Source organism: Xiphias gladius, chromosome 3, assembly GCF_016859285.1.
Source record: "Xiphias gladius isolate SHS-SW01 ecotype Sanya breed wild chromosome 3, ASM1685928v1, whole genome shotgun sequence".
Taxonomy (NCBI): Eukaryota; Metazoa; Chordata; class Actinopteri; order Istiophoriformes; family Xiphiidae; genus Xiphias; species Xiphias gladius.
The window spans coordinates 9,248,157-9,273,057 of record NC_053402.1 but is presented as its reverse complement, the minus strand read 5'-3'; the positions used below and the strand labels follow the sequence as shown (position 1 = coordinate 9,273,057).

The 24,901-nt window shown below is 39.7% G+C and overlaps 2 protein-coding genes across 2 annotated transcripts; one reads left to right on the top strand and one right to left on the bottom strand.

Moving 5' to 3' along the window:
* Positions 1-1,034: 1,034 nt before the first annotated feature.
* flii (FLII actin remodeling protein) lies at positions 1,035-16,248 on the bottom strand. Its single transcript, XM_040159721.1, has 31 exons — positions 15,726-16,248; positions 14,377-14,487; positions 13,436-13,507; positions 13,153-13,233; positions 12,634-12,881; positions 12,337-12,440; positions 11,975-12,150; positions 11,461-11,618; positions 11,117-11,201; positions 10,448-10,595; positions 10,142-10,272; positions 9,726-9,833; positions 9,382-9,486; positions 9,005-9,184; positions 8,661-8,743; positions 8,273-8,347; positions 7,917-8,000; positions 7,626-7,797; positions 7,250-7,357; positions 6,919-7,110; positions 6,448-6,546; positions 6,081-6,170; positions 5,837-5,976; positions 5,361-5,646; positions 5,048-5,202; positions 4,825-4,885; positions 4,554-4,682; positions 3,481-3,587; positions 3,207-3,312; positions 3,034-3,099; positions 1,035-2,945 (listed from the first exon to the last, which is right to left on the bottom strand). The coding sequence occupies exons 1-31, from the start codon at positions 15,786-15,788 to the stop codon at positions 2,811-2,813; spliced, it is 3,858 nt and encodes a 1,285-aa protein (XP_040015655.1). The 5' UTR covers positions 15,789-16,248; the 3' UTR covers positions 1,035-2,810.
* Positions 16,249-16,369: 121 nt separating this feature from the next.
* desi1a (desumoylating isopeptidase 1a) lies at positions 16,370-23,944 on the top strand. Its single transcript, XM_040159734.1, has 6 exons — positions 16,370-16,584; positions 16,900-16,921; positions 17,540-17,609; positions 19,446-19,555; positions 19,729-19,851; positions 21,179-23,944. Exons 1-6 carry the CDS (start codon positions 16,494-16,496, stop codon positions 21,267-21,269), a joined length of 507 nt encoding a protein of 168 aa, XP_040015668.1. The 5' UTR covers positions 16,370-16,493; the 3' UTR covers positions 21,270-23,944.
* The last annotated feature ends 957 nt before the right edge of the window (positions 23,945-24,901 follow it).

The following is a 24,901-nucleotide window of genomic DNA, read 5'->3' as shown; positions in this document are numbered from 1 at the left end:
ACTCCACAATTAAAATGAATTTGTTTCTACTTTGTGATTCAGTTTTATGTTTAGGATTTTAATCGGGTCATTTAGCGTTTTTGGCTGGTGAAGAATTGTGAATGTTAATAAAATTATTTACTCTCTCCATGGGACTGGGTCTACTGTTTGGTATCTAAATAATAGTTTTAGAATGTTTGGAAATAAGCTTATGTTTTCTCAGCAAGCCTTAGCTAGAGTTACATGATAATAGATACCACTCTCGTATCTGTCTGTTAAATAGGAAGCTACCTTCAGCAGCTGGTTAGCTTAGCTTAGCATAAAGACTGGAAACAAGGGGAAAGCCTTGCTTTTGTCCTATGGTAGCAAGGTCCTCCTACAATCACCTCTAAAGCTCAATAATTAACTTAAGTTTTATATTGTTAGTTTATTCTGGAAAAAATTTAAAAACAATTAATCTGTGTACGGGGTTATGTGTCAGACTCTTTCAGGCAACCATCTGAGACTGCTAGTCCAGCACACGCTTCATAAAAAGGCAAACTGTGGCTTTTTGTGCATCAGTGTTTGTACCAATTAAACAGGATGTAATTTGTTAATCAGTGAGCTTTAGAGGTGCTGGTAGGTGAAATTTTTTTTTCCCCCCCTTAACCTTTGAACGGGGCCAGGCTAGCTGTACTCACGTTTCCAGTGTTTATGCTAAGCTAAGCGGCTGCTGGCAACAGCTACATATTGACAGTACAGAAATAAGTGGTACTCATCCAACTCTCAGCAATAAATGCATTTCTGAAAAATATCTAACTTTTCCATTGATTAGGGCGGGATAATGCACCTCTGATTTAGTAATCTTGTAGTATAATGGGTTTTATGTCATTGGAAAAGTTCCAGCATTAACCTGAAAATGGTTATATCACACAAGCAGACACTTGTGTTGATGTGCAGGCTCTTTAAATGCACTGTGGTTTGATGGTAGATGCTCTGTTTGCAGTGTACAGGAAATATACTTTACAGAGGAACATCTAAATTACGACCTCTACATAGCAGTCGAGAGAGCCAAATGACCAAGTATGCGATGTGAGATTTTATTTTTATATAAAATACATAAATAAAGCATCTGCAGGTGGCATCAGGAGCATGTGCACATATTCATATACATGTGTGTAGGACTTGACACACTAACTGGCATACAGTTCACCCCACACAATACAGTAAAGATTCAAAATGATGGAAGTTGCAGCAATTTGGGAATACATAGATGTCTTGCTTGAACCAATGTCTGCATACTGCACAGGTTACATGATCACAAGCCGCACTGCAGAAGTTTTGTACTCCAAAGGTTGACGCTGGGGCCACGCATGAGTTAACCATAAAAACTAACTACTGATCTGAGATCAGTCGAACCAGACGTCATTATATTTATTAAGATATGTGTCTGATATGGTGCAACAGATCTCCCATTAAAACTTGGAAATTGTTTTTTTCCAAAACGAGAAGCATATCTGAAAAAGAAAGCAACACTTTAAGATCAGGGTCTGACTAAACTGTCTTAATGTTCGAACCTGGAAAATTTTAAACATCATTTACTTTTTCAGAAATGATTATAAGTTTTGGAAAGAAACTCTTCAGCTCCTCTTATCCTCTCTGCTCCAGAAAAGCATTTTGAAAAGTTGAATGCAGCTTGTAATGTATTGTTTTTTAGTATTGTTTAGTTTCAGGATCTCCCAGCCTTTACTGATTGCACATTTAAACATCTGTCCTTGAACTTAAACATAAAACAACGCTCTGTCTCACAAACTATTGCTTGCACACTGACCTCAAGATTTCTTTGGCCAAATAAATGAAACTGTTTTAACTTTCAGATGGCTAAGGAAATTACTGTCCAGAGCATCTTTACATGTGAATCATACTTTGTAAGACTAAAACATATCTCATACAAATTTTCAGGTCAGTGGTCAAGTTAGCGGAGGTGAGAACAGAAATCAAACCGACTGTGGGAAAAGGGGCATACCCCATTTCAGTAAAGGCGCATAGGGTGTACACACACACACACACACACACACACACACACACACACACACACACACACACACACACACACACACACACACACACACACACACACACACACACACACACACACACACACAATGTATAGTCCACAGAACAGAAAAATATATATAAACCAACATTCCTCAGAAAAACAATTATAGTGCGGTTCTCTGTTCATTCCCTCAATGATTGGAAAACAAAAAAACCCCAAAACTGTAAAATCAACTTTTATCTGCCCTAAACTGCTTCAGATGAGCTGCGCAAAATGGCACCAAGCACGGAGGAGCGATTCTTGTCCTACTGAGCACTTACCCTCCTCCACTGAAAACGGACCATGCAGCACAAGCCACGAGAAGGCAGCAAAACAGATTGATATGTTAGGGGATTCGCCTCCCTTTGGGTTTTTATAAAGCTTCTGTACACCTTAGATCTATTTTATCTCAAAACATAATTCTCTTCTTTCATTCAACAACAGTATTTAGACTCGCTGCTAAAAAAAGCTTGTAGAAAAACTGATATATCCTAAAGACAAGAAACCGAGACAACAGCTTCTTAACCAGAAGAATTCTCACTGATGAGGATGTTGTGCTAAACTTAATTCTGACAGTAACCTGTTGGCAAAAAGGCTGCTGAGCAGGATGGAGGGTAGGAAACAGAGCTCAGGTAAAGCTGGGTTATAGGCATAGACATCATCTTCTTACTGGTAGAAAATAACATGGCAGCGAATCAATCTGTATGTAGTTGTGAGCATTTTTCAGCCTTTGTGCGATTCAGAGAGTGTTTATCTACGAGGGGGGAGTTTTGAAAGCTCCCCAGGCGTGGAAGCAGCGTATGAAGCAGTGGGGCTCGTTTCCCTTCCGCACCAGTCGGAGCTTCCTCGGGTGTTCAGCGTCCTTAGAGCGCATGTGCTGGATGTAAACCTGGAGAGGAAAAGGAGGAGAGGGATCAGTAAGATGTGGATGTTGGAAACCAAAATGTGTGAAACACAAACTGCAGGTTCTCCCTCACCTGGCAAGCTTTGAGACTAAGTTTGATCTCCACCTGGCTGGTCTGAGTACCGACCCACATGTACACCTGAGAGAAAACAAGGATAATCAACTGTACTGTAGAAAATGAAATGATGAAATCCAACTGCTTCCTCTGTAGATAGCCAAACAAATCTGTGCATTGGTTATTGATACCTCTTTGCCGTTGTCCAGCAACATGATGTCATCGTCAGCCAAGTCATCCTGACAGAAGTCTGAGCATTTCTCTGACACCGAGAAATAACCCTTCTCATTCGAACACCTGAGACAGTGAGGGGGGGTGAAAGAGGGAGGGAAGGTAAGACAGAGAGCGAGGACACCAAAGACGAAGTGTGATTGGTGGTAAGAAACAAAAATAAAAAAAATAAAAAAATGTTTTTATTATACATTCATTTATGACCTATTCTTAAAACAGGTAAGGGTCACTCACCTGAAGAGCCGAGCATGTTTCATATAATCTGCATCTTCATCGTAGGTCTTCTGAGAGCCAATTCCCACCCAGAAGAAGTTCTCCGGCTCCTCCCCCTCATTTATTACCTAGGAGACAAAATGGCTGATCAGTTGTGACAAAATATACTTTCAGGCACACATACATAAACTGCGTTAGGGTGTGATGGAAGACATCATTACATTCATTGAGATTATGGAAGCTCATCATGGGACAAGCAGAAATACACAATAAAAAAAACAGACATTGCACAAAAGCTAAAGCGTCTGTCTCCACACTGGATGGGAATATGCGCCTTTTCTTCTCGTAGTATTTATCAGTTTGAGTATTTTTTGAGTGATTCAAGTTGAACACAACAAAAAAAAAGAAACAGCGAAATTTCCTTTAGAAAATAGGGTTGCTCACGGCTGAAAATGTGTTATAACATTTAAAACAGTAAAAATAATGAAAGAAGCTGAAGTGGTAGTGAAAGTGGGAGCACTGAAAGAAGTGAAAGATTCACTTTAAGGTCAAGAACTGAACAAAACTGAATTGATGTGGTAACTTAAGGTCACTGATATACTTGCTTTTTTACCGCAAAGACAACAGCTGCTACGCCAGCATCATTGTTCACATGCCTTGTGTACTTTGTACGAAACGAAAATTTATAAAAGTATATCCACTAGGCAACAGATTAGGGCCTATTCATCCCTGGTTGACAATGGAATATCGTCGTCGTGAACGTCTGCTTTTACACAACGTAAACAGAAACCACGGTGACACTCGAGGAGGTTGCAGTAATGTTAAAGTTGAGACCACAACATAGAAAACGGCATCAGTGACATCACAGACTGTCAAGTGGACTGAGTTTCTGTTCCCATGGAAGTTTTAAGGAGAACTGGATTGTTAAGAGTTTAAAGTTGAAATGTCAGTTGCAGAGTACGAGATGAAAGCAGCTGAAGTTTCTGATGAAGTATAAACAACACATAGTTTAAGTGTGAGGGGACTTTATACTTAACAGACATGTATAAAGGAATATCATACTCCTACTACGGCACACGCATGTGCAAACCTACCTGTTTACTGTATGTGTCATCGAACATGCTGTTCATGATGTCCTCGGCCAGTTTGGCTTCGTCAGGGTCAGCAGCTCTGCCCACCCAGGTGTAAACGATGCCCTGATTGTCTGTGCTCTCAAATGGTACCTGTAGAAAACATGGAATGTTACAAAGAAACCAGAGTCTTTGGAGAGGGAGGAGAGGGCACTGTTTTTGGACGGAGGAGAAATCTGTGGTGGGATACAAAGACATTTGACTGGGGGGAAAAAAAAAAAAAAAAAAACCCAACCTTGAGTATGAAGCAGAACTCTGAGTTGAGATTGCTTGAATCTGTTCCAATCTGGATGGTCCTGAGAGAGGGACAGAAAGAAAAGGTTTAAAAAAAAAAAAAAAAAAAAAAGACCCTGGGAACTTGGAGGTTTTAAGGTGAGAGACAGTGATTGTCTCTGGACGACACCAATGCTTGTGACATCTGTGGTGTGGATAAATCTGATAACAGGCGACATATTAACCTGGTGCAAAGTGCACTGCCATTGGTGCGTATGTGGTAGAGGGAGGGCTGGGCAGAGTCGGTCTTCTGTTTCCTCTTCCCTTTGTGGATGATGAATTTCCTCTTGAAATGGGACAGGAACTTGAGGTTCTCCTGCTGCTGGGTCATACGCACCACCTAAACAGCAAAAAAGGCTACAGCCGTCAATTCAGCAAAAAAAACTTAAAACACAGTGGTGAAAGTGCATATGATGATAAAAGTATTTTTAGAGGAAGTCAAAAATAAGAAAAAGAGTGCAAGAGGGTCAGAGAGTGTGCACCAATCTTTCCCCACACCTTCAGTTTTCCAGGGAAAAGACTCTCAAACTTCTTCTGCAGGGAGAAGGTGAAGGTGAGCCAGCCCATGTTGGAGGCCTGTCTGCCCTGCCAGAAGTAAACCACACACTGGAAGTCCTCCTCTGGCTGTTTGTCGTCCTCCTCATCCTCTCCTCCTCCTCCTCCTCCTCCTCTTCCTCCTCGACCACCACCACCACCACCACCACCTCCTCCTCCACCTCCACCGCCCTCCTTCTTCTCCTTCTCCTTCTCCTCCTCCTCCTCGTACTCCACAGGCACCCAGTACCTGAGAAAGCACAGTGACATTAGAGCTAAACAGTCAGTGGTTTGTCATTTTTTTTGTGTTTGACCATTTCACAGAACATACGAGCCCTCAAGCCACAAATTTCCACCTTTTTTTTCCCCCCTGCTGGATTCCAGACATCACCACATGTGCGCACGCACACACACGCACGCACACACACCCCTACACCTACCTGCAGAGGAAGACATAGCAGTCCTGTGTGTAGAAATGCCCAAACTCTTCCTCGGGCAGGCGAGCAAACTTCTTTCCCTCCAACACAAATCCTTCCATGCCATCCAGGTCCTCATTCCACTCCTCCATCAACTGCTCAGCCTGGACAGAAACATAAACAAAGAGGAGTTTGTTTCTGTGCACTTTGTTTAGTCAAAATAGGGAGCATGAAGGTAGAGATTAACTGTGTGTGTGTGTGTTGTTACCTCAGTGAGGGGCATGGCTGGCTGCCTGGGAAGGAAGAGAGCTGTGAGGTCAGCCTTCATCTGGTCTTTCTGCTCTGCGTCCTTCTTCACCTGTGAGAGAAAAACACACATAAACACTTAATGCAGTGACCAGACATTTAGCAGCCACACATTTCACACATATTTCTCCTTTGGAAAACTAAAGAGTCAGTGCACTCCCCAAACACAGATGATCATATCTTCCGGCGCGTTAATATTTTGAGAATAATCCCATATTTCATGAGCCACTGTACCTGCTTCAGTTTATTAGTAGTATTATGACTGGTAGCCTGCTATTCAAAGTGTCCATAACTTGATTTTTGAAAAAACACACATTTGCATCACTGACCTTGCCCTGCAGGTTGTCATTCTGTTGTACGGTCTCAGCTGCTCTGGTGTAGTCCACCTTCAACACATCGTCCCAATTCTTAAACTTGGACTTAAACACCTGGCGAAGGGGACAAAAACGAAGACGAGAAATTAAGAAAAGAGAGAGACAAAGGTCAATTTTACATTGAGCAGAATACAAGTTTAAACTTATCATTGTGCATATCACATATTATGCAATGGTAAACATGTTATGATCATTATGCAAGTAGTATTTCACACTTCATAATCTATTTCCAAGGGTGTAAAATACTTGATTTAAAGACCAAGATTACCCTTATTAGAGATAAGATATTGTACGCTTTCTTCTGTCATGCAGAGATGTGCACGATTACGAGTGGCCGGTCGAGTGTATTTCTACGTCCTCACAAGAGGGTCCAAGACCAATACAAAACAGCAGTTAAAGCGGGGCTGTTTTTGCTGTATTTTTTACCTGACACTCGGTGCCCTCCAGGTTGCGGGTGACACAGGCATGTTTGGGCCGGTGCAGCATGGAGCAGATCTCCTGGCCCAGTTTTAAGGCAGCAGCTCGGACGAGACGGGGAGACTTCCTTCCGATCCAGATGAACACATCAGACCAGCAGTCCAGGATGTACACGCACTTTGTGTCAAGCAGAGACTGCACCTGAAGAGAGGGATGGAAAACAGAAAAAGAGGAGGGTGTAAAATAGGAAGTGAAATCAGAAATGGGGTAGTGCAACAAGAAGAAAAGGAGGGATGTAGGTTTTTCTGCCTTTTATTGATTATGCAGCAGAAAAACATACCAGTCTCAGCTCTGGCAGGGTGTCTAGTTTGATCTTGTGGTCTTTGTGCTCCACTGACAGCTTGTAGTTAACCTGAGGCAGCTCCAGGTAGCCCAAACCCAAGCCCACCTACAGGACAGTGATAAACAAAACATCAGTGAATTGTGATTTCCTGTTTAGCATCGTTATCCGTAAAAGCTTTATCATGCCTTTTAAAAAGCTGTGTATATTTTACGTGTGATTTCAAGCCTGTGATCAAGCAAGAAGCTCAACAGTAAACCTCCTACAACACCTACACTACCTTAAAACTGCATGTCCACTTCTACTGTAGTCCACAACGATCAACTGTATCAAGGTTATTTAAAGAGAAAAAAAAAAAAAAAAAAAAAAAACTTACCTTGTACAGTTTAGGTCTGATGGGAGAGAAGTCATCTGGTACGTGTTTCTTGATCTCTTCTGGTTGTCCCCCCAGCACCTCCCAGAACCCTGGAGGCTCCTGGTTCTGCATCAGGGTTATGATCTCTGCCTTCCCCTTACGCTCATTCTTATTTATCTTTTCTGCAAATAACCTGGAGGATGACAACAACACACAGACACAGGATCACTGCAGGTACCTAACATGATAACCGAATTGAGATTTGCCAGCCAAGTGGCAGAAGAGTTTGTGCTGGCACTTGATTTGTCTTACCTGGCCTTCGTGGTACCGCTGAGCGTAGCGTTGGCTCCTCTCCAGACAAAGATTTCCGGCCCTGTGTCCAACAGGAAGACATAACTGCCAAAAAAAGAGAAAGAAAGGATGTTATGGACACAATGCTCCACCCTAAATGAGACACAGAGTACATGTCAAATAGCAGTGGGAAAAAATGAGCAACGAATCAACTGCAAGTCTACACAGTAAATGCACTGATTACGTCAAACAGAGATAAGAGGGATACAAAGGCATAAGGAATGGAAAGAGTGTGTGTGCGCTTGTTGAAGGGTGAAACAAAATATACAAGTATGTATCATATCGTATGTAAGGCACAGCGGATGCGTGCGAGTTACCGTGGGTCGAGGGAGGAGGCTTTTACAGGTACAGACTCCAATCTAATGTTTTTCTTGCCATAAACCCTGTATAACCTGGTAAAAACACAAAAGGATTAAAATGCAATAAAAATGTTTTGAGACCAAACAGAAACTGAAGTTTACATCACAGAATGATCCGTTAATTCTAGCTGAATGTGCAAGAAGCAAACAAAATTTAATTCAGATTTCAAAATGAATCATATTTGTGAACAGCTCTTCAAAACAAAGCTGCAAGCATGTCTCTGACAATATTGAGACAATAAAAGCAAAAGATTAATAACAAAAGAAACTTGGTGTCAAATGAATAAGGAAGACAAATGAAATCAATGCAAGATACATTTTCTTGAAAACGTTGCCTCCAGCCTACCTGACAGAATAGTGTGTGTCCTCAACAGTGTAGAATCCACTGGCTGTTCCTCCTTCAATGTAGGAGATCTCATTGTTGAACACCTGCACACAAGACAAAGAGTGTCATTTACAACAGCACGCAGCAGCTGAAGGTTAATAAAGCTGCAAAGGTGAGGTTCTGTTCCACATCCGATTAAACAAGTTTAATGTTTTTTTTATATGAAGCACAGTGAACTGACTTAATGCCAAGCTTAGATCGATAGTAAGTAGTATTAGGTTTCTTAAATGTTACAGTTATCAGTGTGAGTAACTCTATATGCACCCTAACATATTTGCTTATATGTACATTATGTTTATACGTACGGCGCTAAACTCCTCGCTCTCATCTCCCATCTCTTCCCTTATAGTCCTGCACTCTGCACCGAGGAAATTTCTGAGGTTGACGGCATGGATGGCAGAGCCAGCCTTCTTGTCCAGCGTGGCCTCCTGGCCGATCCAGTAGAAGATCTGCCAGTTTAGCGCTCCGTTATCATCCAGGAAGGTCTACATTACAAAGAAAAGAATGTGAGACAGACAACAGGGATACAAAGAGGAGAGAATCTGTCTTAGAATATACAGTAAATGAAAACTTACAGATGTTGCACGAAGATTAATCTATTTTTGTTTGATTAGTCTCATTTGTCTGATGTGATTCTTAGTAATGGCAGTCTACTGTAAAGTTGGCAGATTTGATGTGTTACCTTGAGGACGATGTAGCAGTCCGCCTCATAGAACTTGCCATGGAAAGCTTCATCCACTTGGATGGGAATAAAGTTCTCTATCTGCCACACCGATACAGCTGGAACCTGTAGTAGGGAGGGGGAGTAAGAGAGACACGGTATGTATACTGATCGCAGTCAACCTTGTAAAAAATAAATAAATAAATAACAACCAAACTTTCATAACCTGACAGGTTGTCTAACAACACGTGGAAAAGAAGTTGCAGAAAGAAAGCAGGAGAGGAGAGGTTGCATCTTCTTTATCGCACGTAAACAAACAAACATGGATATCTGGGAGTTGCTCACTACTGTCACAAACACATTACCTGCCCCACGTCTTCCATAAAGAACTCAGAGTAGTCTAGTTGAGGCTTCTCTAGACTTTTGTCCCAGCGTCGGATCTTCATATCACTGTATTTCAAGTCCCCGTTCTCCTGCAAAATGAGCAATTTCTTGAGAAATGAAATGGAAATCAAACCTCTTATGTTTATGATGATTTCTCAACTCCTCTTGAGGTTAATGGAGAGATTTCTAAACCAATCAAACTCCCTAAAGAGAAGTTGAACCAACTGACGCTGTAATCCATCTCTCATCTATATAATGTATTCAGGAGAACATCAACCAAACTAATAATAACACACATAACTTTTTTTTTTTTTGGTGGAGCCACAATGGTAGGACACAGATGGGCCACATAGCCTTCTTTATTTCCACTATTCTTTTTATATCTTTTTTCCCTTACCTCTAAGTTCTTCTTCTCCTGCGCGACATCACTCATGCCCTTGAGCACCTGCTTTGCCTGATCGTCCTGAGAGCAGTCCTTCCTCCTCCTTAGCCTCATCTTCCTTGCCAGGTGATCTCGGGGGCTGGCTCCTGGACACATAGACAAACAGATACAGATTTAAGCCTCTAGATAATAAACAAACGCATTGATATAGTCATGTATATACTCATATCTTGTACAAGATCTTCACACAACCACAGCCACACACACACAACCACACACACACACACACACACACACACACACACACACACACACACACACCTCCTCCAGCAGCTGCTACAGTAGCAGGCGAGGCCCCGGCCAGCCGGAGCTGGTTCTGTAGGGAGAAGTCAATGTTGTACCACTCTGCTGCTCTGTCGACTGGTTTAGGAGGCATCACCAGGTTGGGGTTCTCACGCACATCCAGAATCTACCGAAAAAGTGGATTAATGAGAAAGGGTTTGCTGACAGAGATCCCCCAGTTTACAGAATTTATAGAGTTAAAGAGACATTTAATGAACTATACTGTATGTTTTGCTTCCAATGATGTAATTGTTACCACAAATTGTCAATTTGGGGGGGGGCACTGTTACAGAGAACTACTTTTTGTTACTTTATCATTTCAAGTCCTGTATAATACTCCTACAGGAACTTGAAATGTATTATATTGATTTTATTGTTTTTTTCATTCTTTTTTAAATCTAACTTATTGCAACACTATATATTGACACTTTTTCCTTAAAAATGATTACTTCATATTGTATTTGCATCATATTACTTTAACTTTATCTTCTTTATCATATGTTATGTTTAGAATAGAATACTTTCTATTTTATTCAATGAGATAAAAAATTTGTCAAGTTTTTTCTCCAGTCATGAGGGAGGTTACCCAAACACACATGGCTGAGTCCAGTATTATTTGAGTGCTTGACTAGTGGGTTAGTATTGTACCTCCAAGTCAGTCAAGAAGTGGATGGCCTCAGGCAGTGTCACCAGGCGGTTTTTATTCAGCACCAGCTTCTTCAACTTGCCACACCTAGAAAGCAAAACAAAACCTTATTTCTCTGTTATTCATAAAACATGTGGTGATAAAATATGTCATGTATAGAGAATCTGCCATTACCAATACATTTCTACATTTGGTTGTGGAAAATTCACCTTAAAAGATTTTTTTTACGATCCAGCCTTTTAGGGAATCACACAAACACACAAAATCTGGCTCTTTTCTACAAAATATGGCTTGTATCGTCGGCCAATTTAGAATGGATCAGTCTAGCGAGTCAGCAGAAGCCCACCTGCAGAGTCCCTCAGGGATGAGTTCCAGGTTGTTGTTAGCGGCCATGAACTCAGTGAGGCTGGAGAGTTTGCCCACACCTGGTGGAACCCCGTCAAAGTCCAGTTTGTTGGAGTTTACATACAGCTTCTTCAGTTTGGACAGCTTACAGATGGCAGACTGGATGGAGCACGTTGGAAATTATAAAGTGAAGTGCATCAAAATAAGTACTTGATCAACAATACAGTATTCTATTGTCAAAGTCTTTCAGATTAAGAAATTACTCAGTAAAGCAATGTGGTCTTAAAAGGCCAGGTTCACCCAAATTCAAATATTTTCTTCGTCTTTAGTCATACAGACAGTTTTTGTTTTATTTTCCCATGTTTTGAGATATTCATCTTTTAGAGTGAGTAATGAATGAAATTTCATTTGTGCCTTTAATACTGCAACAACTCCAATTACATATCTTCCTAAACACTGTTTGTAATAAAAGAGTGGTTTATAAAAAGAAGCTGTGTAATGGTTATTGTCCTTACGGGCAGTGAGGTGAGCTGGTTACGGCTCAGGTTAAGTGTCTCCAGCTGAGTCCACTGGTCAATGCAGAGGGAGAGTTCAGAGATCTGATTACTGCTCAGGTTGAGTCTCTTCAGACTGCCCAGTGAATAGAGGCACTCTGGCACCCGAGTCAGGTCGTTACATGACAGGTCAACATCTGGGAGACATCGGGGGACAAGAAGGAGCACATTTGTAAAAAAAAGTTAAAAAGGAATGTGTATTCCGGACAGGGAGGGTATATACAGAGTGACGCATTTGTGAAAAATGTAGGTTCAAAGAAAGAAAGAAGAAAATAATGTATGTGAAAATGGTGTGTTTTTGTCCGTGTGTGTATGTTTATTACCTGCTAAATGTGTCAGTCCCTCCAGGCTGGTGGGCATATTGCTCTGGGTCCTCTGGGTGTTCCTCAAGTGGAGAGTCTGTAATGCCACCATGGCTGGCAGCTGGCTGCTCAGAAGCACACACACAAACACACAAGTGCAGTCAGAAAAAGACTAAATAAAATTTGTGTTTTCTAACTACATTTACCACTCACTTTTAGACTTAAAGTGGGACCGAGCACTTTCTGGGTGTTTGGGTATAGGTGTGAAGTGAGGGCTAGATGGCAAAGGATAATGGCAACAAAGCCATGTCTTTTTACCGCAACTGGGCATGCATCAGTGGGTTGTTGTTCAGTATGAGAGTCTGCAGGTGCACCAGGCGTCTCATCTGGGGTGGCAGGCTGTCCAGCTTGTTGTCGCTCAGGTCCAAGTACAGCAGGTCTGTCAGGTTGATGAACAGCTGGTTGGGGATGGAGTCGATACTGTTGTGGCTCAGATTCAGCACCAGCATGTTCCTGCTGTTCTCCAAGTCCCTGGGGATCTCCGTCAGTTGATTGTAGCTCAGGTCCTAAAGTAGAAAAAATATGGGAAAAGTGAGTGGGGAAAACATTATATTGTTTTTGTTGTTAAGACTGTCTGGAAGCCACATTTATTTTTGGGACAGGAAAGTTTCACAACCAATTAAAAACAGGGAAAGTGACAGATTTAAAGCTAAGGCAGTTTACCATTAAAAAAAAGGAACGGAAGCATGTTGATGAAATAAGTGTGGGTGAACTGTAAAAAAAAGTCTTTATGGGTATGATAAGAAGAAAAGAAGAGATGGTGGGAAATTATTATACCAGCACAGAGAGATCATCTAGTTGAAAGATGTCATCTGGGACTCCAGAGTTTTTCAGGTTGTTGGCTCTGGCTACCACCGCCTGCACACATAGTGAAACACTTTTAGTGCATTATGATAGGTGGATTAAATATATACGGTACAATTAGGTGGTTAGTCCTGAAAACCCATGTGAACTTTTCAAAGCATCAAATTAAAATCAACAGTACTAACAAACAATTGATCATTGATGTTGCTTATGGCTATAATATGATTAACAAAATAATTCCACATGTATCAGTTACCCGTAGGTTTGGTAAGCTGGACAGTTCTCCATGTAAGGTGGTCAGGCTGTTGTGACTCACTGAAAGATGCTCCTGAAGAGGGGAAAACAGAGGTTTTGTTACCAGATACACTACACACTGCACAAACATGACCTAATAATGTAAAACTCCATAAATATATCCTACAAGGTCCCCTCGTCGCTGCTGTGAAACATGCCACTAGCCCTAATGCCCAGTTGTCTTGAAACCAAATTATTTAACTACAAACAGGATTAAAAAAAAAAAAAAAATCAAAGCAGAAGTTTAGCTAAACACACCCCAGACATAGCAACTATGAGCCATTATAACAAACAAATATGTTTACCTACACCTGGTAAGCATGGTAGCATAGGTCATCTTTTCACTGTGGCCTGCTAAGCACTGCTTTGGAGAGTTAGATTAGTTAATCCTATCAGAGATATTAAGGATTAAAGCAGAGCCGTGTGTGTTCCAGGTCAGGTGAGATTTCACTGGTGAAATGGATCAATCTGCTGATGTGATCTCCTCTGTTACCCACACTTATAATGTTAAATATTGGTATGGTTTGACCCAGAGAGTGACAACACTGTTGTCAATAACACACTGATAGATGGAAAAATTGATTACGTAATCTAGGTTGATATCATACTAGATGACAACAAACAAAAGTTAAATGAAAATACATACCCATGACTAATAATATATATGTACTTTTATTATTATTAATTCTACGGATAATTAAGACAATACCAAAACAATAATATCATTGAGGTCCTTTTGAATTCTCCCCAGCTTCAAAGCAATTAACTGTGGATTTGCACAGAGTGAACAGGAACAAGACACACATCCAAGTGCCACTTGTGAAAAAGGTTTCAAGTTAATGCCTTCATGTACACAGATGTGGAGCCAAGCTAATAAGGAGCAAATGGGCCGGAATGTCTCACCAGCTTCTGCAGAGAGGCTAGCTCTTCTGGTAGGTAACACAGTCCTGTCCTGTTCAGTTTCAGCCATCGCAGACTGCTCATACACTTGACATGCTCTGGGAAGTACCCACCCTGCAAGGACAAACAAGTTGGAGACACATAAATGACTTCTGACAACAATAATACTTGTAATGACTGTATTTACCAATGCTATGTTTTATTTTCAGTATAGCAGTGTTAAATTGTGGTGGAGAGGGAGGATCTTGCAGTAAATCCAGCTGACATTGCCTGTAAAACATATTAGTGATATTTATACACCAAAATCATTCACTGTGTGAAAATAGAGGAATAAGTACAGTAAATTTCATCTACGTGTCTAGATACAAGATTAAAAGCTGGTATCAGCCCTGTTGGTTTCACAGTCATTATGGGAGGGTGTGACAGCACAAATTTGGACAACTTCAGTCACTTACAAGTCAGCTAGATGAATAAATTCAGCAGACATCTGGCCAGCTGTGATGTTCAGAGTATATTATCTTTTACAGTCAGGATACGACACTTGAAAAGTGTCTGTTACAGTCGTTTTGTTCTGAGGCACATTTTAGTAGAGGAAATGATGTCATTCCAGACTGGCTGGAAATAGATTTTAATCGTCAGCCATCCACTGACTAACAAATGAACAAGTTATTTCGCCTGTTTATGTCCACCACTTTAATACTGACATGGCCGCTAGTTCTATGTACACAAATAGTAGTTGGTTCATGCCAGATGATCCCAGCTGTCACTGCTGCCTTCCCGGCTGCTTGTCCAATCCCCCAAACTATGCTGGCAAAGTCGGTCAAAAGTTACAAGAATGACGACGTGGTTGCGGCTGCAGCTACATCAGCTAACGTTGCTTTTGGCCACAGCATTATCTAAGTTAAACGCTGATAAAGCTGACATGTTCTGACACGAAGCTTGTGCTTCTGACTCAGACAGCCACAGTTAGCCAACACTGAAGCTAAATTCGTTAGCTAGCGTGACGTTGGAAATAAAAGCTACGTTATATAAAACTACAAAGAATTATCTAACAGCTAACAAATTAAAAAAAAAAAAAAAAAAAAAAAAAGTAAACACATTCCCCTAAATATAAATGAGGAAACTGCCAGACAGGACGCTTGTGGCCGAAACCAGTCGGACTCTACTTTGTCCATGTCAAACATCTGACAACTGGCTAACGCCCAATGCTAGTAACGGTAAGCTAAGCTAATGTATTAGCGAACTCAGCTTTTAGCCGTTTGTTGCTCTGAGCCTCTAACTTTAGCTTTAGCTATCTAACTAAACTAAACAGCTATGGATACAAGTCAAAGAGTGTTGCTTAAAATCCTTACTTTGAAGTCGTTTCCACTGAGGTCTACCCCCCTTATGAAGGGAAGAACTCCGGTGGCAGCCATTTCTAGTTGAAGTCAGCTGCTCAGCCCTCAACTGTCTATTTTGGTCCAGAGGTAGAGGGCTGTGGCTGGTAAACTACTGCTCTTCTCTTGGATGTTTACCGGCGGTTTAGGTGCTTTACCGCCACCTTCTGCTCCGGAGTGTGGACCGGAGAGCGTAATCATGTGAGTTCAGCGCCCTCCCGTGGTACACCCATGGACAGTGTCAGTTTCCTACTTTGGAATAAGGATTTGCTAGTCCATCCTCCACAATATTTACCGGCTCAGACGCCTGTCTCTGCATTAAAGTGATGCGTTTATATAATAGGACATTTATTCAACAAAAAATGTCTTCTCCTTTTCAAGACTAAAATCTTAGAGCTGTTTCTTTCTTCGTAACAAGCTCTTTGATCGTGGCACATATGCAACAAAACACCTGTCAGCTTTCAGAATTAAATTGTGTCAAGTCATTCAGAGATAGCGGGGGTAAAACCGGAAACGATACAATTTACTTCAAAATAAAGCCATTTCTGAAGAAAGCTCTCGATACGTTGTTGAAATTTCTCATTCAAGTTTTTGTTTTGAAAGCAATGGAAACGGAAAGGATCTTTCGGCGTAATGACATCATTCTGTAGACCCCCCTCCCCCCGTCAGCTGTGCCATTAAAGGGCCCTAGCTGAGCTATCTAATAGAAAAATAAAATAAAAAACTATTTTAGGGGTTTACATTATGGATAAGAATGCTACGCGATACAAAGTACAACTGTATATTTATGATTTATCGAGAGGAATGGCTCGCAGCCTCAGCCCTATCATGTTAGGTAAGTACAGATAGAAAATCCGATGCAGCCTGGCCTTGGGAAGAAATAAGTGATGATAACAAATCCGTGTGGAGATACATCCTCTGGCGTGCGTTGTATCGATCGTTAGTTATCAAGAGATAGTTTTTTGTTTTTTAATTAATTTTATTTTGTAAATAAATTGTAAAGCGTGATCGATTGATGTTCATGATGATCGTTACTGGGGGTTGACATCAAACCGCTCCACTTGTTAGTGTCAGCTCCCTTGACCTGCTTTGCCTAGAAGATCATCTGCTACCTGCTTTCTCTCACTACTTTCCCCCCTTTCTCTTACAGGAAAACAACTGGATGGTATATGGTATGAATCTCCTTTCTGCTATTTTGATAACTGCGTTGCCTTTGACCTAAAAGTCAGACCTCCTGATTCACCCAAACACTGCTTCTCATGATTTGCGGCTCAGGCAGGTGTAGGCCAACGACCCAGTTAGAACAGGCATTTAAAAATCACCCCTTAAACACAGAGCAGTGTGAAAAACAGCTGCTGGTGGCATGTCTATCTGTCCTAATTGTGTTGTTTAGTGTTGTTCTTTTGGATTTTGTTGAAAGAAACTTTGCGAAATTTAGGAAATCACAAAGTAAAGCAGAATTAGACAGGTGTGGTTGTAGTAGAGGGGACACACCACACAAGTAAGACGCTCTGTCACAAAATAGAAACATGGATTTATCCAAGCCTGGACTTGTTCCTTTTTGAGCATAGCATTTATTCAAATGATATCAAAATCTGTCATCATTGCAAGCCTGGAATAAACAGAATCATCTTGTTTGTAAATGTTTTTTGGGCATGTTATTTGGTTTAAAAGAAAAAAAAAAAGGCACTGAGTTATAATTTTAAATAGGTGCAACTTCAAATGTTGAGTAATATCAAATTGCTCTGACCTGGATACACCCCTGTGTTAATTTTGTGCTTTTCTTCCAGGCACACAGCTATAGTGGCATATGGTGATGAGTTTTTCTTCGGAGGCGAGGGGATCTCCAGCTGTTCACCGGTAAGTCTGTAGCAAGGGGACTGACTCCTGTTTCGCAGGTCTCATCAACCAATCTCATGAAGGAGATGTAGGCCATCTATCTCAGACTGCTGCACGCATATGGAAGACTGTCAAACATTTTTAGCGCCTGTGGGCCCCTTCAGCTAGAAAATTAAAATCCAAAGGAAGTTTCTAGATAAGTGACAGCCACATTATACCTGCTAACCGAGATATACAACAGAGAGACTTGTAAATGTTCTAGAGGTGCTTGGTTCGATTCCTATCACTCAGATTATGTTTTCCAACTGTCAGCGCGCAGTTCTGCTAAAACTAAATCCTTAAAAATTCATACAGGCTGTGTCTTTTATAAAATTCATAATAATAAAATAAAATTTTGTCATGTGCAAGACAATACCAGGTTTACTCGTTCATTGTTTTGAGATGTTGCCAGTCACTAGAAAGACTCCAGGCAAAACACCAAATTAATGATTCACATGCTCTCAGATGTTATTTTGTGTTGGTGTCTTAAGACCTGCCTCAATTACCTTTACTTCAGTTTGTAATTTCTTGCATTTCCCAGAGTCATTTTTAAAGGATACAGCTGGTGTTATTCTATGTCCTTCTCGTTGTCTACAAATATCTTGAAAAGACCGAAACCAACAATGGATTACTCTGTATATCAATACTTTGACTTCCCTACTCCAAATATCTTGAAAAGACCGAAACCAACAATGGATTACTCTGTATATCAATACTTTGACTTCCCTACTCTGTCCGTATCACAAGCACATACTGTATGTTCATCTTTTAAAATAGCTTAGTGATTTTCTAACCACCTGGGCAGTGTAGTTTTTTATCAAATGTTACTCAAACAACAGTAAATAGTCTATATGTCGTGAACTATTTTCAACTGCAGATTAATACACATTTGTTGCTCTTGGTATTGTTTATGGCAGCAGGAAGGTGAATGTAGGAGCAACTCAAAATAAATTACAGCATCCATGATCACTGTAGTGAAGGAACACATCACCTAGTGCAACAATGTGGCTCACTGATGTGATTTTAATAGTTTTGGATGACATTGCAGGTCTATGGCACAGAGGAATAAGCTCTACTAGACTTTGGTTACACAGGAAATACTTGTTAGTGGGATAAATGTTGGTTGTTGGTTTTGGTCTTTTAAAGGACAATAAGAAAATATAGAGTATAAAATGAACAAGATAGAAAAATAGAAAAAAATATAGAATGTTGCCAGCCTCATCCTTTAACATTAATAATGATGGCTGCTAAAAAAAGTCCAGACAGAAAAAAAAGGTGGTAGAGAAACTGATATATTAGCTTCTTATGAGATTAATTTATTCCTACATGATTGTGCAAAATGACAGCTCTAGAAAGACACCCTTGCTCTGTATTTTAGAGGGACTGATAAAACCCAATGTTTGCAACAGCTGAACATTGTTCTGCTATCAAACACCAAGCTAGCTGTTTTGCAAGTATCTTCTCTGAATGTGATGTAATCTGGCTTTTAGCTAACATCCACAAAAATGAGGGGGAAAATGGGCCTAGAATTTTCTGTTTTTTGTAAATTGTGGATTTATGACTTGGGGATCCCCCCCCCCCCCCGGAAGCTACTTGATTGTAGTACATGATCCCATGGGGGGGGGTAGATTAATGTGATACAAATCAGTCACTGAGGATCAAGGTCAGTTGATCCTCAGACTTCTGAATTTTCGTTGTCACAGACAGTAACTCTCGGATCAATCAAACATCACTGATTTGGTTACTTTCTTCAATAGCTCTCGCATAATGTGTCAGTTTTGTGATACATTTTCCTAGTGTGTGCTTTGTGTTTGTCAGGGTGGGACAATGCTGGGACCTCCAGACACAGTAGTGGAGCTGGGTGAGACCGAAGTGTCTGAGGAGATCTTCATGGATTACCTCTCTTCCCTGGGAGAAAGCACATACAGGTTGAGTGACTGTTCTTCATCTCCTCTTCACACCAAATTTCCTCTTTCTTTAATATAGAAAAGTTATTAGTTATTCATATGTTAAGTAAATAGGATTTTATACTTGTTACTAACTAGTCACAATGCATGAAAGCTCTGGTTAATAAACCCCCTTCCGTTCCTTCCTGGTTCAGAGGTGACAGATATCGCCTGTTTGAGCACAACTGCAACACCTTCACCAACGAGGTGGCTCAGTTCCTGACAGGCAGGCCCATCCCCTCCTATATCACTGACCTTCCATCCGAAGTCCTCTCCACGTGAGTGTAAACCTCAGTCCCTGAGCTGCCCACGATTTACGCTCACACAGTGCTCTCTGCCGAAAACGATCAACTAACTAAATTATGTAACATATGGGTAAATTATAAAACATGTCTTTTTAAAAATCCTGTCATTTCAACTTGACTGAAGTTAAACTTTGTGATACAGAAAATTTCAAACCCTGCCAGTGAACCAAAAAGTTAACGTGATGTGGCCCTCTGAGGAGTTTTATTTGGACTAGTTTTTAGGGCTCACTTTGATCTCTTTTTAGCCATCACATGGTGAGTCATATGGGAGTCACAAGTTCTACTGCAAATTCAGTGTGACTCAGCTACATTTGAGGGGGAACAGGCAGCACTAGTTGCCCTCGCAAAAATGGCAGTTACAATGGATGCATAAAGGGTAACAAGTGCCCTAGAAATACAAGTACCTGCATTAAGCATAAAATATTATTTAGCCTTCCTTAGGACCAGTGGTGGATAGTAACTAAGTACATTTATTCAAGTATTGTACTCAAGTACAATATTGAGATACTTGTACTTGAGCATTTCATTTTTCTGCTACTTAATATTTCTACTTCGCTACATTTCAGGGGGAAATATGTTACTTTTTACTCCACTACATTATTTAACACAGAGTTACTAGTTATTTTGCAGACTAAGATTTGAAATTCAGAACATAAGATCATTTATAAAATACAATGCATCGTGGAGTGCACAAAATCTGCTTTTTGAGTAATTTTAGTCATTAATGGAGTACTTTTTTTTCTTAAAAGGAACAAAATTGGCTGTAATAATATTCTAACCTGTTTTTAACACAAATGAACATGTTTGAAGTATATTCTGAAATTTCATTTTTTCATCATACCAGTGTAGCAGCCTGCCTTATTGTTTCTGGTTTCTAGCAACAGAAACTAATTTCAAGTTGATTGAAATTAAAAACAAAACTAATCTCCTTGACAAGTTTGCCTCACAAATGCTAACTTTCTATACAGATGCTCAGAGTGGAGGATGGTGTTGAAAAGCAGCCTTAAATGCAATGGGTTCCTCAATTATTTTTAATGGCAAAAGCTTAAAAGAACAGTTATACAATTGTGACTAAAATTCACTGCAGAAGCCACTGCATATTGCATTTCTTAAGTGTAAAATACCTTATATAGAAACACTTTGTTAACCCCACTGGAAAATAAAAACAAATACGGTCTGTTAATATGCAGTAACGTATGATTATCGTTTAAATTTATGGGTGAGGACCAAAAAATTTGCAATATTTGCATTATGATCCAGTTTAAAAATATCAAATCAAATATCTTTCTTCCATCTCCAGACCGTTCGGCCAGATACTGCGGCCCATTCTGGACTCTATCCACATCGCCCCTCCCGGAGGTAACGTCATAAACGGGGGAAGAAACATCTAACCTGAGAGAGCAGCAGAGTCAGAGTGTTCTCAAGTTTGCTTCCATTGTAGTCAGTCACTAAGAAGTCTCAAACTTTCTTTCTTTCTGTAAATAAACTAGAAATGAAGGTAATTGCAGTTTGGCAAACTATAACTGCTAGATGACAAGTAAATCCTTAAAATTCATCATTTAAATATAATTTCCTCCTTTTTAAATCTAGTTGGTTGGTGGATAGTAATTAGTGGCAACTCACTGCCCACTTTAAGACATTTAATGGTGTCTTGGTCAGTTGACATCACATGCAATGTACTGAGAGGCAGTTGGACAGTAAAAAAAAAAAATGGATAGAATTTTTCAGTATACCTGCATAGTCTGACATCAACATTTAGTTTCCTACACTGAAAGTCGAGTTTGATGAATGTCGCCTCGTCAGACACAGATACATCTGTGGTTTTTTAAAAGCGAATGATAGCAAAGTACATTTTGCCAGGTATTTTATTGAGAATTTTGCAACATTTTGCAAGATTACATACTTTTACTCCACAACATGGAAATATTGCACATCTGATAGTTGTAATTAAGGCTCCTACAACATTAAAATACCTCTTAGCACATTAGTGCATAAAGCTAAATAATTATATAATCTATTTTTTTTTTTTTTTTCGTAGTTTTTTTTTTTGTAGTTTTTTCCCATTTTGGTATTGCCACGTTTTTTTAAAGAACGATTTTAGTTCTTCAGTGTAGTCCTTCTATAAGGATTTTAGTTCCCAACATATCAGGTTTCACACATGGTTTCTGCAGTGAGAATCATCTGCTGTTGGCTTCAATGGAATTAATCTTTGTGTACACTTTTGCGTAGGTATGTTTTAATATATTCAATTCAAAGGATGCAGTTGGATGGAAAATAAGAAAAGGATGGTTGAATCTTTTAATATCAATCAGATTTTAATTTTGCACTTTTATGTTTTGTTCCACTTTTTGTTATTTTGTAGCCTGTACTTAATTTCCCATCAGCAATCGAATTAAGCTCCTTTGTGCTCACCTACTTACTCTACCTTTTATATTATCATTCCATTTGTCGGAGAATATGTGAAATGACATAGAGCAGGTGATTGATGCCTAACAAGCTCAGAGGTTATAAACTTATATTAGAGATTACATAAACTTTGTTCAGTGTACATCTTTATAGCAGGATAGGGTTCAGTTCACTATAAATCCAGTTATTTTGCTGTATACAAAAGTAAACCCTGGATGTCATTTGTTAATGGCAGAGTTTATTAGAAGAGAAAACAGAAGATTAAGTTCCAAAGTGCTATAAAATCATTTCCTGGGGACAATCCTGATCCAATTTTTTAAAGACTAATGAAAATAACTCTGTTATGAAACTGTTGTGAAAATAACAGTTTTCTTGGTCAGATATAACCAAGAATGTAGGGTTTTTTATATTAAATCAACTCTCCGATATAATTAAAAGTGAACTGCACCACAGCCCAGTTATATCACATAAGTTGTGCCTCTTGGCCTGTTTAACCAGCTCCAGAGGGAGATGCTGATAACAGATACACCTGTTCTTTAATTTCTTTTTAAAATACATGTGTTCCAGTTGCCATGTAGGTAATTCTAAACAAATGCACATCCACAGATATTTTTAATGTAGAGGTGACGATATGCAGGGCAAGGTCCTGCACTGTAGACTTATTAACAACCTGCTTGAGTCCTTTAACAACCACCAGAGTGTGTTTGATAATACACCTCTGTGCCTTCATTTCCCTCCGCTTAGTTCCGGTCCCACCGTTGGGGGTTGGCATGGTTATAGTAGAACACAGGTGGTATATTCTTACACCGTCTGCATTAATTATCAGATGGTTAGTTTAATGTATGATGGTCCAGAAACCTTCAAAATCTCAAAGTACACTAATTAGGTAAAAGTTGTAAATAAAACTCACTAATATTCATCATTCATTGCATATAATGAATTAAATTCCTAACTGTTTAAAACATAAGCAGTTGTAAACATTCCAGATTGAACAACATCTGGATCCAGTACTGTAACTCACAGCCTATAACCTCAGTGCATTATCCACTGCACTCTGCCATCAGAAAGAACACATAGCTGTCTAATTTCAAGATAATACGCACAGTAGATGGAATGTTTTAGGGTTTATCTGATTTAAGATAATGTTACAAACAAGAACCACACTGAACCTCATGATCCTTTCCCTGCTTACATAAACAGAGTGAAGGAAAAGAAAGACAAGAGGCCTCAAAGAGTGATTAAACCAGCATTAACCTTCATCATGTTCTCCTGCAATAAATAAACCTTACACACACTTACCTTCCAAGCAGTCACCACTAAAGGTTTAACCAGACATTTCTAAATATTTGGCTACTTTTAAAGACTAATATATGAAACTGAATCCCCCTTTAAGAGGCTAGAAAGCTCAGGTGAATCTGGGTTACGTTATTTTGCCTTCTGCTAACCAACTAACTGACCTGCTAACCAGACCACTGAAATGTATTACTGCACAAGTCACCCTTTGTTGCTGTAATGTGTGTTGTTGCTGGCTGCTACCTGTAATGTGAAATTGCAACAGATATATTTATGGATATTATTCCCTATTTGAGTAATCTAACTATGGTAGATATGCTTATGCATATTGTTTGTGTAATTGTTTTTGTAATTCGACCTATACATAAAACCATTGACTGCAAATTTGTGACTCTCTGGTGTATTCTTGACCATTTTAAATAGTTTCTGGCTGGATACATATGTTTATGGAATTACATTTCAAGGACTTAACAGTTTCAAAATACTGCATATGTGTGATATGTTTAAGTCTTGGTGGAGACTTTGATGATTTAACTGTAAAAACCAATTAGTGCAAGAAAAAAAATTAATGTGACATACAAGGAAAATTCACATGCATAACCTTGCACAAACTTCCAATGTCACAAAAGATATAATAAAAATATAACTTTAGTAATAAGGTGGGTGCCATAGGTTCACAAGACAGTGGGGGCAACAAGAGTCAAATCTTCATAACTATCATAAACTGATTATATTAAGATATTAAGTGGAATATCACAAATATTCTTTATATACAGGTTGTTTTTCCATACATACATATAGATCCTAGGGGGAATCGGAAAAAACGAAAACTGGAAAAAATATGTCTCTGTCAGATGCACTAGAAATGAATGTATAGGCTATAATATTAGGATATGTGTACAAGAAAGGCAAAGTCCTCTTGAAAACTATGAGGGGACAAGGTATTCACGGAGTAAATCCAGTAAGTCTCCCGCTGCAAGAACTTTTTATTGTAATCACTCTCTCTAGGTGGTAAATCAGCTTTTTAAATGTCCAGGTGTGTCATAGTTCTAATATTGTGACTGGTCAACTTGAAATGAGCATGTCAACTGTTCTAATATTCCTCCTGCGCTCCCGATGCCTTACTGCAGTTCTGTAAGTGTCCACAAAGAGACAGTGTTGCTCTGTCTCTAGCTACAGATGCATCTTCAAGACAAGAGATGGATTATGATCAGAAGCTTGCCCTTACAAACCATAAAATTTTAACCAAGAAGTGAATCAATACTGCTGTATCCCTACCTATATTCATAAATAGCTATCAACACCCAATAAGCAAGACAATAAC